Below are 19,283 nucleotides of genomic sequence, written 5' to 3'. Positions count from 1 at the left end.
TTTTCTCCAAGGCCTTCGCGGCTGCTCTACCAAGTGCTAACCTGTGGCTTATTTCTTGACTGCTTGTTCCTTTGTAGTTGATGCTTGATTCAAAAAGGCAGAAGTTCTCCATCACTTTGAAATTCTTATTATAATTTTTTTATAGTTACAATAGATATGTAATTTTAATAAAAATAATTTTAATAAGAATTTTGAAGAATTCAAAGCAATGAAGATAAAAATATAGTTAGAGCCGTGGTGGCTCAGTGGTTAGAGTTCAGTACTGTAGGCTACTTCTGCTGCCTGCCGGCTGCCTGCAATTTGGCAGTTCGAATCTCACCAGGCTCAAGGTTGACTCAGCCTTCTCTCCTTCTGAGGTTGGTAAAATGAGGACCCAGATGGTTTATTTATTTATTATTCAAATTTTTATACCGCCCTATCTCCCGAAGGACTCAGGGCAGTTTACAGCCTTATAAAACATAAAAACATAAGAATAAATACAAGTTAAAACAACATTTTAAAAAACCGCTTAGAGGGGGCTGTAAAACACTATGAAGCAGTATATAAGTCTAAATTCCACTGCTTAGTGACCAAAGTTATAATGGCACTGAAAAAAGTGACTTATAGCCATTGTTCACAGTTATAACCTTTGTAGCATCCCCATGATCATATGATTAAAATTCACATGCTTGGCCACTGGTTCATACTGTGATCACCTTTTGTACCCTTTTTACAAGCAATGGGGAAATCATTCACTTAGCAACCAGTTTATTAACTTATCAACTGCAATGATTCACTTTACAAATAGCAATAGCACTTAGACTTATGTTCCACTTCACAGTGCTTTCCAGTCCTCTCTAAGCAGTTCACAGAGTCAGCCTCTTGCTCCCAACAATCTGGGTCCTCATTTTACCCACCTCGGAAGGATGGAAGGCTGAGTTACCCTTGAGCCTGGTGAGATTCGAACTGCCAAACTGCTGGCAGTCGGTGATCTTCAGAAGTAACCTGCAGCACTGCGCCAATGTGGCAAGAAAGATCATAAAATGGAACAAAACAAATCGTCTCTCACTTAACGAGAGACATTTTGGACTCAATTGTTATTATCCTACTATAATCAGAATTATTCTTCTGGTTTTTACAACTGTTGTCATTGGTCTTTATATTTCATTTTGGTCCCATTTTTTTCCCATGGTGCTCCTTTTATTAACAGTTTTCAGCTATCGGGGAGAATCACCAGCATGGTGCAGGTTATTAAAGTTTCTTCCTATGTTAAGAAAACACTTATCTTACAGAATTTCAACCTGTTGGCAATGTAATCTACTCAGTAGAAAGCCACAGGATTTGCAGGTGGCCATCCAAATCCAGAATATACATCCCGATGAAGGAGAGATGCTCCTTGTCATGTATGCGAAGCCCTCCCTATACTGGTGGCTGAAAAAGTTTGGTCCTTTTAAATCAAGAGGCAGAACTTGAGAAAAGTTTTGAGTTGAGGCCAGGGAAAACGGGACTCCGATGGTTCCCGGCATTTATGGGTCAAATTTTGAATTTCCAAGAATTTGGGAAATTCAGATGAAGCAAACTGAGGAACTTTTGCTTCCAAAATGGCTGTTTCTATAGGAAAAGGTAACATTCGCCAGAAATTAGGCTGGGTATAATTTTAGTTTTTTTAATGCTACCGTGTTAATTCTTTTTCTGAACAAGCTGGAGTTGGTGTAATTGCAGTCTTTATCCATCTCTCCAGCTGGCCATGGAGATATTATTTATATTTTTAAAAATGGTAATCTCTAGTCATTTAAATCCTGCTGCAATTTCACTATAGATAATTTTCTTTTTTTAAAAAAGCCCTGTTTTCAGATTGTGGCTTAACCAGAGCATTGCTCACAAACATTGCTACACCCCAATTCATGTCCACTTCAAGGGACTCCCATTTCTGAGTTTAAAAAGAGGTGTGATAAAACCCACCAAATGCTCAGTCATCCCCATACATCCCAAATCCATCAGACAAATAAGAATACCTGGAAATAAAATAACAGTGACTATTTTATTGAGCATTATTGAATACCATATCAAAACACTTGACTAATAGGGGAAGTTTCCCTTCCCAAGCTTTGATTTTTTTCTTTTTTGTAATTTTTAAAGTTTGTTTTCTTTTTTTTCTTTTTTTTCCTATATAAATACAGATAACTTTTCCTGCGGATCAAAACCGTCCATCAGAGGTTTTCCCCAACCCTGTGGCTCAGCCAGGCTTTGCTCCGTGCTCAATTGTGGACTGGCAGGGCAGGAAGGGGTGTGTTTGTGTGTGTCGTATCCTCTCTGTGTGTGTTGCTTTAAGAAAAAAGCCAGTCCTGTGCTCCACAAAGGGCTGTAAACTGTTCTGATCTTGTTGCAGGAGCTTGCAAAGGACGACAGCCCCTGAAGCCAGCACGGAGGTCGAGGGGGGTGGAAGAGGAGGAGGAGGAAAAAAGAGTAAAGGGACTTTTGGCAATGGGGGGGGGATGTTGATGGAGGGGGGAAGAAAAAGGTCTTGGAAGTTCTGCTCCCCACCTGACCTACCCGAGAATGCAGCCTTATAAACATCACCTGGCACGCTGGTTGACACGACGTGGCTGTTTTGTAAACATTTGAAAAGACAAACTTACAACGCCTTCAGAAAAATGCCACAGAAAACACCTGATTCTCCTCCTCCTCCTCCTCAGCACTGGGGAGGGCGGGAGGCAGGAGGGGAGGGGGAAAATGGCCTTGTTGTTCCAAGAAAATAAAAAGGGAGGGGTAAACTACCACTCCCCGCCCCGCCCCCCCCCGTGCAAAAAGGGACCTGCGTGTGGGCAGGAAGGAAGAATCCTTGAATGGCACCAAAGATGCGCATCGTGCTCCGTTTCGCTCATGGCTGCCTCTAGCCCAAACAAACATCATGGCGTGGCTGTGGGGTGGGGGGCCCGGCGGCCACTGGCTCCTGCCCCATTCTTCGTCCCTCTGCCTGGGCTTGTGGATGGCCTTGCGGAGCGACAGTTGCTTGTTGGGGTCTTCTCTGCCTCTGAAGTCCAGAACTGAACACTAAAATGCCCAGGCTGCCGTTGGGGAGGGGGTGTCCCAGAGGTGGTTTGGAGGAAGTTGGGAGTGTGCGTGGAATAAGGATGGATGGTGAGAGGACCTGTTGAGAGGAAAAAGAAGTGTTGGTGCTGAACAGCCCCCCCCCCCAAAAAAAAAATCTATGCAAAAAAGCCAATGTATTTCATTTCTATGTCTTTCAAGGAATAAAAGAATAACAGTGTGGGAAGGAACCATGGAGATCTTCTAGTCCTGCCCCCAGCTCAAACAGGAGACCCCGTACCATTTCAGACAAGTGGCTGTCCAGTCTCTTCTTAAAACCCTCCAGTAATGGAGTACCCACAACTTCGGAAGGCAAGCTGTTCCACTGGTTAATTAAAGAACAATAAAGAAGAGGGCACTAACCATAAGCATCACTGCTTCTTGCTGGGGTTTCTGGACTCCCCACCCCACCCTGGGAAATTTGCCTTTTCCCAAAAGATCCAAGAAAGGATGAATTAGAGGTTTTTGACTGGCACTTAACTGGCCTTTATGCAAACAGAACGTTGAGACCAGAGTAGGTTAAGCTTTCCAACTGGTCCTGCAAGGATCTTCTGATGGCCAAAGGCAGATCTTGGTTGATCCCTGACATGAAAAGGATTTTGAGTCCCAACTGTTTCCCACCAGCAACGAAGGCATCTTTTCCAATATCTACGTTTCCCCATCTTGACAACTTTTAAGATGCATGGACACCAACTCCCAGAATTCCCTAGCCAGCATGCTGGATTGGCAACTCTGGGAGTTGAAGCCCATACATTTTAAAATTCTCAAGGTTAAGAGAATAACAGAGTTGGAAGGTACCTTGGAGGTCTTCTAGTCCAACTCCTCAACCTCAAGAGAGGTTGAGAAACACAACCCTAAATCTTCTATAGACAGTCTTTGACCTATGATCTTTCACAAGTCATAAATCTTTCATAACTCTTCCTACAGGTGGCCTTCAACCTATGATCGTTCTCAAGTTCTTGGGCTGAATAGACAACGTTCTGCCACCCCTCCGCTCCTGTGACACACAAAAGGCTGTGTAAATTTAGATTAAAAGCCAGGCGGTATTTCAATCAGCAGGAGAATGACCTTACAAGAAGCACAAAGATTCATTCAACCCTATACTAGAAGAGTAAGTCCAGAATGTGTACATCTGGTGGGGATTGCATAGATAAATGGGGTCATGAGAACAGATATGACAACGGTCTTATACCAAAATGAATGAACCTGGAAAATATCCTGTTTTGGAAACACTTTTATTAAACAATACATCACTAGGCCCAAGGGAGAATCCTTCTATTTTGGTTCATTGAAATACGTCTCAAGGTTTATGAGAACATTTGAACCAAACATGAAATCAGGCAAGGTTTAGTTCAGAGGTTCTGGCTACACATGTGGTGTTAGACAGCCCCTAATGGAGCTCAAAAGCTAAACCGAGTTAAAACTGGTTTGAGCTTGGTTGGGAAATCACCAGAAAAATCTAGGGTACCAAGAATTTGAAAGATAATCTAGGAAGATTCCGATGGCAACCCAGTTCTGTCCTTTTGCCAACAAACAAAAGGTGGCTCAAGGACTTTACTTACTTAGTTTTGTTTAGGAAAAAATGAAAACAAATATTAGTTTTGAGAATTTACTTCCTGTTTGTAATTCTTACTGACAAATCACAGAACTGTTTAAAAGAGCATGGTCTTTTCCCTCTCATTTGTTAATAACTAATTCCTTTATTATGTGGGCTGATGGCATTTCTTTCCATTTTTGCCTGCACAAAATGTTTTGGTTCCTTTCAAATGCCTCCCTTAAAAGTGACATACATTCCCTCAATCTTTTTCTTCCCAAACTCAGTGGGCACTTCCTATCTCGACTGGGACAGAGACTTTCCAAATTCTCAGCCAGTGTGGCCATAAATGGATCGGGCATCTTAGTCCAGGGTGCATTCTTCTTCAGGTTAAACTGGAAGTTAGCAGAGACTGTATTCGGGAAGTGAATGTCAGGGTTCCATGCAGGGGTGAAATCTAAAATTTTTCCTTACCTGTTTGTGGGTGTGGCTTGGTGAGTGTGGCACCCCACTCTGAACTACTCAAAATTCCTGCTACTGGTTCTCCAGAACCTGTTAGAACCTGCTGGATTTCACCCCTGGTTCCAAGTAACACCCCAATGAAAGGAGACTCTGAGGCTAGCAGTTCCTCAAAGTTCCATTTTATGAGAGATGTCATATTGGCACATCTGGGAAAACCTGAATCTGGAAGCTTCCAAGCTTTCCCACCCAAAAGAAAGTCCAATTCCCTGCCCCAGCCCCCACATGTGCATCACATAGTCCAATCAATGCACCGTCCCAACTAGAGATGCCTCCAGGTACAGGGCAGGATGTCCTTGACTCTCAGAGAAAAGAATGTTATTATGGCTAGATATCCCTGCTACCCCCCCTCCCAATTTCCCACAGCACTAAGTGTGGCAGCCCTGAAGATCTAAAGAAAAAGACAGCCTCCAGGGCTGACATTCTTTACCATGGGCACATTCAAGACCAAGAGGTAGAGCCTCACCTGGAAAGAGGTCAATCTGACGGGTGTTCTGGGCAGGATCTGTTGACTTCAAACCAGGAATCTATACAGCTGCAGAAGAGAAAAGGGATCCCATCACTTCCCTGCATGGCAGAGACTTCTATGAGGGTCGCTGGGGCAGAAGAAAAGGGCCCCCATGCATGGCTACTCATGGGGGGGTTTGGAGGGGCAGCTTTGCAGAAGCCTTGAGAGACCAGCAGGGCCCTTTCCCAGCCTCTCAACCCATCTGGACGAGGAGGCCCAAGGCTCTTCGTACTCTACCTCTTGTGATAAATGCAGAGGCAGGGCAGCCGGGCTATCGTGTCTCCTTGCAGAAGCTCCTCTAGGCAAATGACACATTCGCCGGAATCCTTGGTTAGCACATCGTCTGCAGGAGAGAAAGAGAAGGCAGGGTGAGCGGGGGCAAGAAAGGGCAGATGAGTTCACACAACCCCTGTTCATTAGGCTTGAGGAAGGAGAGACGTTTGGGATCTACCAGGTCAAAGGACACCAAGGCACTTTGGGAGAAACCCCACATGGTGTGAATCCTCCTATAACGAGGGTGTCAAACTCAAGGCCCGGGGCCCAGATCTGGCCTGCAGGACTGCCCTGAAACAGCAAAGGACCAGCCCACGGTGCCTCTGCCAGAGAAAATGGAGCTGGGGAGGGCCCTGGCAAAGGGCTGCAGGAGGTGGTCATGGCCGATAATGGGGTCCAGGAGGGCTTCCCCCACCCCCCGGCTCCATTTTCGCTGGCAGAGGGTTTCAGGAGGCCGTTGCAGCTGAAACTGAGCAAGGGAGCCTGTTTCTGCTGGCAGAGTGCTCGGGCCACCACAGGCACCCCTCACACGAGTGATATCAAGCTGGCCATAATCACTCCAGCCACGTCAACTTTGGGCCCCCAAGGTCAACCACAACCCTGATGCGGCCCTCAATGAAATTGGGTTTGACATCCATGTCCTGTAACAATGTCCTCTCAAGTTTGTAAGGAGCTGGTTTAGTTTTCTTTTAACATGAAAGGACATTCCAGGATGGAAGCTCCCATCCAGAATGACAGAGGTTTACTGGTTTGTAAGAAGGCTCTGCTAAGGGGCCTGGGTAGCCCAGAGTGGCATCCAGCCCATCATATGGTTGGTCCGATTGTTGTTGCCAGGTGTGTGTGTGTGGGGGGGGGCAGTATTGGCATCAGTATTGGGTTGGGGGTTTTTTTGTAAGCGGCCAGAGTCGCCATGAGTAATCAGGCTGTCCCAGGTTTGGTTAAAATTAGTCCCAGTTAAAAAATCAAGATCATTTTAAAAAAAAAAACCAGAACTATCCAGGTTGGATTCTAGAAAATAAACCATCAGGGTGGATAGTTGTTAGGAATGCAGAAGAATGAAAATAATTATTTCTCCCATTGCAAATCATGGGCTCACTTTAGACTTGACCCCCAACCCAGGTCTAAGTTCCTCCTTGGTCCACGGCTCAGTCTAATGTCTGAATTGGCAACCAAGGGAAGGCACTCCTCTGGCCCCTAGGAAGAAAGCTTGCCCCCTTGGAATGAAGGATCCAGACACCCTCTTTGCCCAAATCGGCCGTCCCACCTGCCAAGGATGCCCAAAGCTTGAAAGAAGGACACATCAAATCCTTGGGGGCTGGGAACGCTGGACATGGTAGTCCCCATGCATCTGGGGCAGACCAGATGCAGAACCTGTTCCCTGCCGTCTCCCCAAAGGTGCCGTTATGAAGCCCACCTTGGCACGACAGCTCCCAAAATAAGCTCAATAGGTGACAGCAATTTGGGGGGGGGGCGGGGCGGAGGGGGGAAGATGGCAAAGTTGTTACCTTAAGTGCTGGGGATTTGTTAGCACTGATCCCACCTGCCTCCCCTCTCCTGTTCTCCCCCCCTCCCCAGCGCTTGACCTGAGACAACCTCAAGTAAAGCGCATGTCAGATGCATGCCCGAGAGCTGGGGAGGGAGAGAACGAGAAGGAAAGGGCCTCCCTGTGGGCAAGAAAGGCAGGCTCCGCTGCATCCCAGCTGGCTCGGCTGGCACCAGCCCTCCGGCGGAGGCTGGGCACATCGCTCTGGCTGCATCCCCAAGCCCTGCTGCTACCCTCCCCTGGCCCCACTCAGGGGCCGCCTGGCGCCATCCCTGCCGTCTCGACCTGGCTGGGTAGAACAACGGCACCCTGCAAGGCTGATACTGGCTGGCACTGTTGCTGGAGCAGATGTCTCCTTGCCCGCCCACCAGGGCCCCTCCTCCCTGGGAACCGAGCAGGCTCCTTCCTGCACCTGGGAAGCAGGGGCTCCTCCCTGTGTTGGGAGCTGCCCAGCTGCCCGAGACAGCAGCGCTGGGCCGGCCTGCCCTCTGGCTGCCCCGTGCCAGGCAGAAGGACACTTAGGAGGGGCACAAGTGGGAGCAGCTCACCAACAGCTACTCCCTCCCCCAACTCTGCCTGACTGGGCTGCTGCATCCCAGGCCCCTCCCTAGATGGCAGCAGAGTCCTCTCCGGAGCCCTTTGGATCAGGCTGAGACAAGACTGGCAGCCCCCTCCCCTCCCTGCTCCCTGCCAGCGGACAGAGGAGCCGCGAATGGGCAGCTCATCTTCCCTGGGGGCTGGCAGGGCAAGAATAGAAGTTGGCACCCAGCGCACAAGCAGCAAGTCAAACAATTGCCTTCTGAAAAATGAAGGAAGTTGGAGGCAGAAATTGGGCTGTCGTGCCCCTTTTCTCCCCCTGCCTCACCAGATGCCTAGCTAACCCTAACCCTTTGTGAACCAGCGTGCCATTCATGCCAGCTCATGCCACGTACAAAGAAGTGGGGAGACACCAGGCGTACAGGGCAGGGCAGGGCAGGGCATCAGATGGCGAGAACGCTGATGGAGGGAGGAACGGGACTGGTCGGGGTGTCTTTTTGGACGCTGGCTGGAAGGCCAGGTGGGGAGACCTGCTCTTGCTGCCCCCCAGCTTTGCCTCCCCCCTGCAGCCACTGCCAGGCCTGGCAAACGGGGCTCCTCTGCAGGCCGCAAAAAAGAACTCACCATTGTAGGAGAGACGGGGTTTGCTCAGACACATGATAAAGTGCATTTCCATTTCATCGGAAGCCACTGATTTGGAGCAAACGGGGCACTTGAAACCTGGAAAAGAGGTGGGGGGGGGAAGGAAGGAGGTTAGGGGGCACTTATCATCCCCATCCAGATGCAGAGCGATTTGCGGGAAGAGGCTGACATGCATATGTACAGGTGTAGGTATATACAGGAATATAGGCAAACACAGGCAGTCCTCCACTTACAACTGCAATTGAGCCCAACATTTATGCTGTTAAGTGAGACATTTGTTAAGTGAGCTTTGTCTCATTTTAGGAGCTTTCTTCCCACGGTTGTTAAGCGAATCACTGCTGTTGTTAAGTTAGGCACATGGCTGTTAAGTGAATCTGCCCTCCCTCTTCACTCTGCTTGTCAGAAGGTCGCAAAAGGGGATCAGGTGACCCCAGGACACTGCCACCGTCATAAATATGAAACAGCTGCCAAATATCTGAATTTTGATCATAGGGATGCTATAACGGTTGTAAGTTTGAAAAAGAGTCACAAGTCCCTTTTTTTCAGTGCTGTTGTTACTTCGAATGGTCACTAAATGATATGTTGTAAGTCAAAGACTACCTGCATTAACTTCCTACAAGGATGCCAAGTGGATTTTCATCGGTGATGAATTCTCAGAGCCACACGTAAACGCTACGTTAAAATGGAACAAAACAGTTGCAAAACCAAAAGCGTCCCAGATGCTCAGAGAGACAAAATGGCCTACATGAGAAAGGACTAATTTTTTTTGTTTTTTTAAATACCGTATATACTCGAATATAAGCCGATCCGAGTATAAGCCGAGGTCCCCAATTTTACCCCAAAAACTGGGGTAAACTGGGGACTGAGGCACCAAACCTCCTCCTCAGCTGAGAAGGCTGGCGGCTCCCCGCCCGCCCTCTCACTGCACCGGCAGGGCTTCCGTCCGGTAAAATGTGAAAAAAAGAAAAAAAAAAACTCGAGTATAAGCCGTATATACTCGAGTATAAGCCGGGGGGCTTTAAAAAAAAAAAAAAACTCGAGTATAAGCCGTATAGACCCGAGTATAAGCCGAGGGGAAGTTTTTCAGCACAAAAAACGTGCTGAAAAACTCGGCTTATACTCGAGTATATACGGTACCGCCTTACTGCCATGATCTAAGATGACATTTTGCCCGAGGATTAACATTGTACGGTAAAATCTGACAAGAGCAAAAAAATAATAATAAAAAAAATAAAATAAAAATTGAAAGACAGGATTCTACTGGCTTCAAAATCCAGGTCCTTTCAAGCGTTTAATGCAAAGGGAAATGTTTAATTTCCGTGTGTCTGCAAATGCAGGCTCTTCTGAGAGCAGCCGAAGGAGGGAAAGGAACTACCTTACAGCTGTTCTCCTGAAGGATGGGCACATTCAACATAAGTGGTGCAAAGGGAACTGGGATTTTTTTTATTCTTATGTAAGACGATGTGCTGAAAATTACTTAGTTTATATAAAACCATGTGAGACAACCGAGAGTCAAAAAGCAGGAGGGGGTTGCAATATTTATTTTGTGCAGGGAATGTTGCTGGCTGCACAAACCAGAAAATAGAATATAACCAAAAAAAGCTTAGCCCTCTCCACCCTCCGGACGGGTCCAGCACCTTCTTAAAATATTAAGGCCTAGTCACAGCTGCCGTCTCCTTAGGGCTTAGCACCCCCCCCTCTGCCCCCCCCCGGTGCGAATTATAACCCAATTACAGGGGATTCAATAGCTCATGCTAAAGACGCTGTTAAACGGATATTAAATTGCATATGTCAACCTGCCCAATCTGAATAATCCTGGCCAGGATTTCAAAGAATAGAAGCACGAACAATCATTTTTGCGCGTGAGAGAGAAAAAATGTTTTCCGCCCTATGCAGTGAAGGCTCTCAGATGTCTTAAGTGGAAATGCTGTTATTCCCCACAACGGCTCCTTCGTCTTATTAGGCATTTCTTTGGTTTCGGCATTTATGCTCAATCGTGGGCAAAGCCAGAATAGTCTATTAGCCCAGGGGTGTCAAAACTCAAGGCCCACGGGCCACATCTGGCCCATGAGGTGTGCTTTGATGTGGCCCACGGGGCCACCCTGAAAACAGCGAAGGACCAGCCTGCGGAGCCTCTGCCAGCGAAAACGGAGCTTGGGAGGCAGGGGTGAAATTCAGCAGGTTCTATCCAGCTCGGGTGAACCGGTAGCACCAGCAGCAGGAGGCTCCGCCCACCTATCCAGACGTCATCACATCCTGTTTTTGACCCTCCACACATATGCAGCAGGCTCTGCGTATGTGTGGAGGACATGCATACCAGCATAGTGAGCACATGCGAGCTCACATTTGCGAACCGGTAGCAAAGGTAAGTGAATTTCACTCCTGTTGGAAGGGCAGTGCGTGGCCCTCCCAGGCTCTGTTTTGGTTTTTTTTGCCATGTTTTTAAGTGAATCACTCCAGCTGTTAAGCAAACCCATTGACTTTGCTGGTCGAGATGCCACAAGGAAAAATCACCAATGGCAATTACAGGAATCAGGGATTTTGCCACCATCCTAAGTAGTTGCTGGCTGCCCTGCATCCAAATTCTGTTTAAATGACTTTTGGTGCATGCTGCAATGGTCATGCGTGCAAGTCCCTTTTTTTGGTGCCGAATGGTCACTAAATGAACTGTTGTACTTTGAGGACTACCTGTAATGTAAAAAGAGTGCTTGCCACTGGTTTCTTCTAGAGTAATTTCTGGATTTTCTAGTCTGGCCTGCAACCCCAAGATTTACTAGTGGCCTTTCAACCAAGTCCAGCCCAATTTTGTTTTGTTTTTTCAAAACAGGCAACTGATGTTGAGAAACAAACAAATGCAAACAAACATAGATCTAAAGCAGGGGTGAAATGCTCCCGGTTCGGACTGGATCGGCCGATCCGATAGCGATGGCAGCAGGTGGTTCAGAGAACCGGTAGCAAAAATCCCTGCCCGCCCCCCCATGCCCAACTGTCAGAGCCTTTTTTTACCTTTTAAAAGCATTTTTTACAACCTATTCAGCCAAATAGGTTGTAAAAAATGCTTTTAAAAGGTAAAAAAAAGGCTCTAACGAACCCAGCTGAGCCGCGCAATCATCAGAGCTTTTTTCTTTTAAAAGCATTTTTCTACAACCTCTTTGGCCAAATAGGTTATAAAAAAATGCTCTTAAAAGTAAAAAAAAAATTGCGCACCATAGCTGATTTCCCCCCCACCCCACGCACTGTTCTACTTACCCCATGCTTCCTTTTGGTGTGCACTATGCGCACGCACCTCACATTTGGTGCGTGGGTGCGCACTGCGCATGCACACACGCAGCGCATAGCCAGCAAACACGTAGTAAACTGGTTCAGATTTCACCACTGATCAAAAGGTTCTGAAAACACTGATATATATTACAGGTAGACTCCCTCTCGGCTCTGGGCACTGGGCTGCCTATCGAGAGGAGACCAACTCCTCCCGAGCTCCAATCCCATCTGAGCAGTTTTCTTCTGCGCATCTCTGGTGGAGATAGAGAGACGGAGCTCAGAAACCTAAGACCGGAGCTCCATTTCTGCAGCAGTTCCTAGAACTCAGCAGGCAGAACTTTTGCCCCATTTGCTTAACGACCTGAGAGATCGCTTAACGACCATAACCAGGAGTGCCAGGATTGCAGTTCTTGAGCAAAATGCTTGTCTCCTTCACAAATCATCTTTTTCCCCCCACGAAGGTTATCTGGGTAAACTCCCTTTTCAAAGATCGTTTAAAGTTTGTGGATCCTTTTGAACTACACACACCAATTACCGAAAGCAAAAGTTCACAATCGTTTGGATCCTTTTCCCCAAAGAATCAAGGGCCATATAACGTTTCTGCCTCGTTTTAAACAGGATTTTCTTTCTCTCATTTTAGGGTTTGTGTGTGGAGAATGGATCATGTTTTGGGCCATGTTTATGCAGGAATATGGGAAATTTAAAAGGGTTCACAAACTTTTAAGCACCTCTGCAACTATTGGGGCTTACTAGCAATGGTATGAAACTGGGGGGTGGGGTGGGGGGAAACTATAGGGGATAATCTGATTTATTTTAAAGATGATGGGAAATGCGCCATGCAACATCCCAATCAGAATTCCTCTGAATCCCCAGAGCCATTGACACAAACATGGGGGCTAAACAGCCACAACCTATATAGCAGAAAGCCCATTGGTAGAGTGGTGACTGCCTAGATTTCAAGTGCCAGGAAAATCAGGAGATTCAGACAGTTCAAATAGTATAAAACTTAAGCTCTTTACAAGAATCTGAACTACTAACAGTCAAGGGAAATTAGCAGAAGAGGAGAAGGAATTCAAGGTGGGCTGGGCTTAGGGCTCTTGTAGGTGCAGGGACTCATAACTGATGATGCGTTTGACTCCTCCCTTGAGCTCAGCCTAGCATCTCCTACACCAGGGCAGACCTGGGTTCAAGTCCCCCCTCTCCATCACACAATCTCCTTGGAGATTTTCGGCTGGTCTCAGCCCAACCCACCTGTCATGGCTGTTGCTATAGGGAAAATAGGAAGGGACAGCTTTGTGGAATCCACCCTGTGCTAAAAAGGAGGATAGAAATCTAACAAACTAGGAGAGGTAACCAATGTGGATCTCCATACAGAACCATTTCCATTCAAGGTTCCTTAGTAAGAATATTTTGATTATTTCGCTGCTGTCACAATCCTGAAAGGTGTCTCTGGGAAAGAAGAGGACTGGATCCAGTCAGACTGAAAGCAAAAGTGAACTTTCTACTATCATCAGCAACTTTACTTAGCCTTCGGTCGTGCTTTTCCCCAAAGAGCCATCATCCTGGGCTGGGAATCTTGGCTGGCATCTCTTCCCCACTGCAAAAAGTTGGCCAGCTCATCTGGCAGAGGGCAAGGCTGCTGGTCAGGCTCTCAGCTGGAGAATTGCAAAGATCAGACTAAGAAGGGCAGACACAGCCTAAGGGGAAAGCTCTGTCGACCAAACCCAGGAACAGGTCCAGGTCTGCTTCTACCAACAGGAAAATCAACATGTTTTTCATGCTGTCAAGACAGACTTGAACACTGGGCCCTATCTAACAAAATGAAATTCAATTTGGAGAAAAGTAAAGTTAGGCAAGAAAACCAAAAGGACACATGCAGACTGGGTGAAACCAAGTTTAACAGCAGTAACTGTGAGAGGGATCCTGGAGTCTTAGTGGACAATCAATTAAATATGAGCTAGCAGTGTGTAGCTGCAGCCAAAAAAGCCAAGGCAATTCTAAATTGTATTAACAGAGGGATACAATCAAGATCAAGTGAGGTACTAATACCACTCTGTAAAGCCTTAGTAAGACCAGACCTAGAGTACTGCATCTAGTTTTGGTCATCACACTATAAAAAAGATGTTGAGTCTCTAGAAAAAATGCAGAGAAGAGCAACCAGGATGATGAGGGGATTGGAGGGTAAAACATAAGATGAACGGTTGCAGGAACTGGGCCTGGCTAGCGTAGTGAAGAGAAGGACCAGGGGAGACAGGATAGCAGTCTTCCAATATTTGAGGGGCTGCCACAGAGAGGAGGGGGACAACCTGCTTTCCAAGGCACCTGAAGGCCAGACAAGGAATAGTGGATGGAAACTGATCCAGGAGGGATTAAGGAGAGTTTTTCTGACAGTGAGAACAATCAACTTGTGGAACAGAAGTTGTGGGAGCTTCATCACTGGAGGCTTTGAAGAAGAGACTGGACTGCCATCTGTCAGAAATGGTGTACAGTCTCCTGTTTGGACGGGGGTTAGACTAGATGACCTACAAGGTCCCTTCCAACTCTGCTAATCTGCTGTTAATCTGCCCCAACAAGACTGCTCATCGATAGAGTTGTTCTTCTCATGGCTGTGTGGTAGGTTTGGTGTTTCTGTTTCAGGATTTTCAGCTCCCAGGAACTAAGGATGTTTGCAGAATGAAGTGGCCGGCCAAAATTAACCAAGGATTTTGTTACATGAGCATTTTATCCCGGGACTCTGATGCAGGACCCTTCCATGCGTGATGCTTGCTCCTGGACCAATCTCTGGAGGTTCTTTCGCCCTTTATTGATTGGGGCTTCTCAGGGGTGAAATGCTCCCGGATTGGATGGGATCACGCGATCCGGTAGCGATGGCAGCTGCTGGTTCAGAGGACCGGTAGCAAAAATCCCTGGACCTGCCCCCCCTGCCTCTGCTGAGCCGCACTATCAGCAGAGGTTTTTTTTTTTACTTTTAAAAGAAGGTTTTGCTTCAGCCAAACCTGCCTTTCGAAGTAAAAAAAAGCCTTTGAGGATCCCGCCCCTCAGCTGAGATCAGCAGCCTTTAAACTTAAAAAAAAAAAAAGGCTACTCTGGGGATCTCACCTGAGTTCCTCATCAGCAGAACCTTAAAAAACATGTTTTCTGTAGAAAACATGTAGAAAAACTCCTTTTAAAAGAGTCTAAGCCACTTACCTGATTACTGGTCGACCACATGGCTTTTCTCACAGCCGGAAAGCCCCAGTTTCGCTTTTAGCACTAGACTGAACTAATCTAAACTTAGCTAATCTATTTCACCACTGAGTGATTAATGCTGTCTGGCTGAGGAACTCTGGGAATTGAAGTCCACAATAAAATAAATAAATAAATAAATAAATAAATAAATAAATAAATAAATAAATAAATAAAATAATAAATAAATAAATAAATAAAATAAATAAAATAAATAAAAAAATAAAAAAAAATAAAATAAAATAAAATAAAATAATAAAATAAAATAAAATAAAAAAATATTTGTGCAGTTTTCTGAGATTTGGTGTGTTTCTGTAGTGTTTCACTCTAACTACACAAACACACAAAATCTCAGAAAGCTGTATGTGGTATTTTGTGTGTGTATGTGTGTGTGTGTGTCAGTTGTGTGTGTGTAAAGTGTGAAAGTTGTTTTTTGAGCTTTTTGTGGCTGTGTGAAGTGTGAAGTGCAGCTGCTTTTACATTGTGTGTGAGTCAGTTGTGTTGTGTTGTGTTGTGTGTGTGTAAAGTGTGAAAGTTGGTTTTTGAGCTTTTTGTGGCTGTGTGAAGTGCAGCTGTTTTTACATTGTGTGTGAGTCAGTTGTGCTGTGTTGTGTTGTGTGTGTGTAAAGTGTGAAAGTTGGTTTTTGGTACCCCTTATTGTTTTTTTATACTTTGTTTATTATTTTTATTATTGTTATTGGCCACGCCCACCCAGTCATCTGACCACCAAGCCATGCCCACCAATTAAGCCACGCCCACAGAACCGGTAGGGAACATTTTTAGATTTCACCCCTGGGGTGTCTCCTCCCAGTAACTTTTCAGGCTGATTCTTATGCTGCTGGGTTGTCTCTCTTCCAATCCAGCCAAGTAATTCTCCACTGGAGCCGAAGGTTTACGGCAGCAGAACCTGCTTCACAGCATTTTTTACACTTTGTCCTTGGACAGCACGTGAAGGAGGGACATTTGCAAGGGAAGAAAAAGAAGGGCTGTTCTTGCTGAAGATATACTTCACTGCACTCTCAGACAGCACACAGTCAGCATTTGGCATTTTTATCTACCTTACTGAGTGCTTCCCAAGGACCTGAGATAGACAGATGTTGTTTTTTGATTATGTTAAAGGTTATCATTGCAGGATGTAAGCTGTTCTGAGTAGAGCTGTTTTTGCAATTGACTGATAGGGATTTTGTCAATGCCGATGGTATTCAAATGGTGCTCCAGTTTTTCGGGGTTGCATTCAAGGCACCTGTTACTATTGGAATTGACTTTGCTTTCTTTTGCTATTGTTGTTCTATTTACAGGTCTTTGCATTTTGTAGTCCCCCCCCCCCAAGATCTTTCTCCTTTATTCTGCTGTCTCCAAGTACTATCATGTCTACTATCCAAACTTTTTTGTCTTTCTTACTGACAGTTGTTAAGTCTGGAGTGTTATATGGCAAGTGCTTATCTGTTTGAATTCCAAAGTCCAGGGACACTTTAACTCTTCATAAAGGTTTCCCCTGTCCAGGGGACTCTAGTGCGTGGTGCTCATCTCCATTTCTTAGCCAAGGGAATCAGCATTGTCCAAAAACACTTTCATTGGTCATGTGGTCAGTATGACTATATATGCCAAGGCGCACAGAATGCCAATACTTTCCCACCAAAGTGGTACCTATTAATCTACTTGCATTTGCATACTTTCAAAGTGCTAGGAGGGCAGGAGCTGAGTGCAGCATTCAGATCTTGAACCCAGGTTATCAACTTTGTCTATTTCATGGTCCCATTAATTCTTGCTCGTGAGCAAGTGGTATTTCTTGCAGATATTCCAATGCATCACGGTTCACAGAATGGAAGCTGTTCCAAGTAAAGCTGCCTTCTGCAATTGACTGAAAGTGAATTTGCCAATCCTAATGGTGTTCAAGTGGTGCTCCAGTTGTTTTGGGATTGCACCCAAGGCGCCTATTACTATTGGTACCACCCTTGCTTGCCTCTGCCATAGTCGTTCTATTTCTATTTGTAGGTCTTTGTATTTTGTTATCTTCTCCAGTTCTTTCTCTTCTCTTCTGCTGTTTCCAGGCACTGCTACATCCACTCTCCAGACTTTTTTGTCTTTCTTATCGACAACTGTTAGGTCCAGGGTGTTATGTGGCAGGTGCCTGTCTGTCTGTCTGGATTCTAAAATCCCAGAGCAATTTAACTTCTTCATTTTCTACGACTTTCTCTATTTTATGGTCCCATCACTTCTTGCTTGCAGGTAAATATTTCTTGCAGATCTTCCAATGCACCATTGTTGCTACTTTGTTGTGCCATTACTTATAGTCAGTGTGTGATCTTCTTGCAGCAGCTTCCTGGGTGCTCCACTGTTTCTTCAGCTTCTTTGCATAGGCAGCACTTACTGTCTGTTGCTGTCCTCTCAATTCTGACTTTGTATGCATTTGTCCTTAAGGCTCTGTCTTGTGCAGCCAGAATTAGTCCTTTGGTCTCTTTCTTCAACTTTCCTGCTCTTAGCCATTGCCAGGTTGTTGTTTTTTTATTTTTTTAATTTACATTTATATCCCGCCCTTCTCCGAAGACTCAGGGCGGCTTACAGTGTATAAGGCAATAGTCTCATTCTATTTGTATATTTACAAAGTCAACTTATTGCCCCCCCAACAATCTGGGTCCTCATTTTACCTACCTTATAAAGGATGGAAGGCTGAGTCAACCTTGGGCCGGGCTTGAACCTGCAGTAATTGCAGGCTGCTGTGTTTTAATAACAGGCTATCTTACAGCCTGAGCCACCACGGCCCTATTGATGTTATCCATCATCATCATCATCATCATCTCAGATTTACCGTCCCTTTCTTCACAACAATAATGAGGAACATGTAGGTGACTCCTGTTTCCAGGGCAATTGGTGCCATGGGATATGTGCTTGTTCTAGGTCAACAAATGACAAAATACAATGTCCAGCCACCTTTGACTTCCTGCAATATTATCAAGTGTATCTGTGTGATGGTCCTCCACATTTCACAGCATTTAAGGGGACCATGAAGTATCCTCCCCGCTCAAGGCAGGAATCCAAATTAAAACACCCAGAGAGGATCAAACCAATGTCTTTGTTTACTGGTTCTATTCTCAAATTACTCTGGCTTCAGCATCTGCTTTCCTGTAACTCAATGTTTCTCAACCTCAGCAATTTTAAGATGGGTGGACTTCAACTCCCAGAATTCCCCAGCCAGCAAAAGACCAACCTTGTTCTTTTCTTCTTTTGGCATGGCATCATTTTAAGTATTTGAAAAGCCCTATCAGATTCTCCTGTCTGCTCATTTTTTTCCAAGCTAAACATGCACAATTCCATCATCTCTTTGCCATTCCCATTTCATTCTGGGCATCTGTTTTGTGTTTCCTCTGAATTTTTTTTAAGATGGTTGATGCCCAGGACAAGATAGGTTAGGTTTATCAATGCTGAAGATACTGGTCCTATTATTACTCATATTTGGATATTACATTGGCTTTACAGCACCCATCCCATCCTATATGCTTATGCTTAAGTAAAACGCCAAGATCCTTTCTAATTGGGCATGTCTAGTCTACTGAAAAGAAGGACTAGGGGTGACATTATAGCAGTCTTCCAGTATTTGAGGAGCTGCCACAAAGAAGAGGAGTCAAGCTATCCTCAAAAGCATCTGAAGGCAGGATAAACAATGGATGGAAACTAACCAAGGAGAGAAGCAACCTAGAACTGAGGAGACATTTCCTAACAGTGAGAACAATTAACCAGTGGAATGGCTTGCCTTTAGAAGTTGTGGGTGCTCCATCACTGGAGGCTTTAAAGAAGAGACTGGACAGCCACTGATCTGGAATGGTGTAAGGTTTCCTGCTTGAGCAGGGGGCTGGACTAGACAACCTCCAAGGTCCCTTCCAACTCTGTTATCCTGTTGCTTTTAAGGTCTGTTCCTCGACCTGTGCATTTCCTTCCCTTTTCAAAAAATGAAAGCTTTTGTATTTGTCCCACTTCGACTTCATTCTGTTATCTTCTCTAAGGGATCGGGATCATCTTGAATTTCTTCTTCAGTCTCCCAAAGTATTAGCAGTCTCAGCTCTGTGTCATCTGCAAATTCATTAAGTATGCCTACATAGCAGCAATTGCATTTGGAAAAAATTCCAGCTCAGCCGGCTTCAGAATTGAAAGGGGCTTGTGCAAAGATTATGGCG

General features: G+C 45.5%; 2 protein-coding genes across 4 annotated transcripts in view; one reads left to right on the top strand and one right to left on the bottom strand.

Moving 5' to 3' along the window:
• Positions 1-4,327, top strand: part of LDHD (lactate dehydrogenase D) — a 41,312-nt gene extending 36,985 nt beyond the window's left edge. Inside the window, exons 11-12 of one of the 3 annotated variants that reach the window (XR_009151950.1) lie at positions 3,232-3,381; positions 3,997-4,327. Coding sequence is in view for 1 of the 3 variants with exons in the window: in XM_058155430.1 (XP_058011413.1) it covers positions 3,997-4,072 (76 nt within the window). In the remaining 2 variants the exon portion in view is untranslated. Of the gene's footprint in view, positions 1-3,231; positions 3,382-3,996 lie in introns of those variants that run through there. The other 2 variants (XR_009151949.1, XM_058155430.1) reach the window with 2 other exon arrangements.
• Positions 2,007-19,283, bottom strand: part of ZNRF1 (zinc and ring finger 1) — a 45,979-nt gene continuing 28,702 nt past the window's right edge. The window contains exons 2-5 of the mRNA XM_058155433.1: positions 8,608-8,703; positions 5,868-5,973; positions 5,589-5,657; positions 2,007-3,130 (exon numbers count right to left, since the gene is read on the bottom strand). Of these exons, the coding sequence (XP_058011416.1) occupies positions 5,600-5,657; positions 5,868-5,973; positions 8,608-8,703 (260 nt within the window). The 3' untranslated portion in view covers positions 2,007-3,130; positions 5,589-5,599. The remainder of the gene's footprint in view (positions 3,131-5,588; positions 5,658-5,867; positions 5,974-8,607; positions 8,704-19,283) is intronic.

The sequence above is a fragment of the Ahaetulla prasina genome, chromosome 12 (assembly GCF_028640845.1).
Source record: "Ahaetulla prasina isolate Xishuangbanna chromosome 12, ASM2864084v1, whole genome shotgun sequence".
In the NCBI taxonomy this organism is placed as follows: Eukaryota; Metazoa; Chordata; class Lepidosauria; order Squamata; family Colubridae; genus Ahaetulla; species Ahaetulla prasina.
Note: the sequence above shows the minus strand (reverse complement) of the source record. Positions and strands in the feature narration are given on the sequence as shown.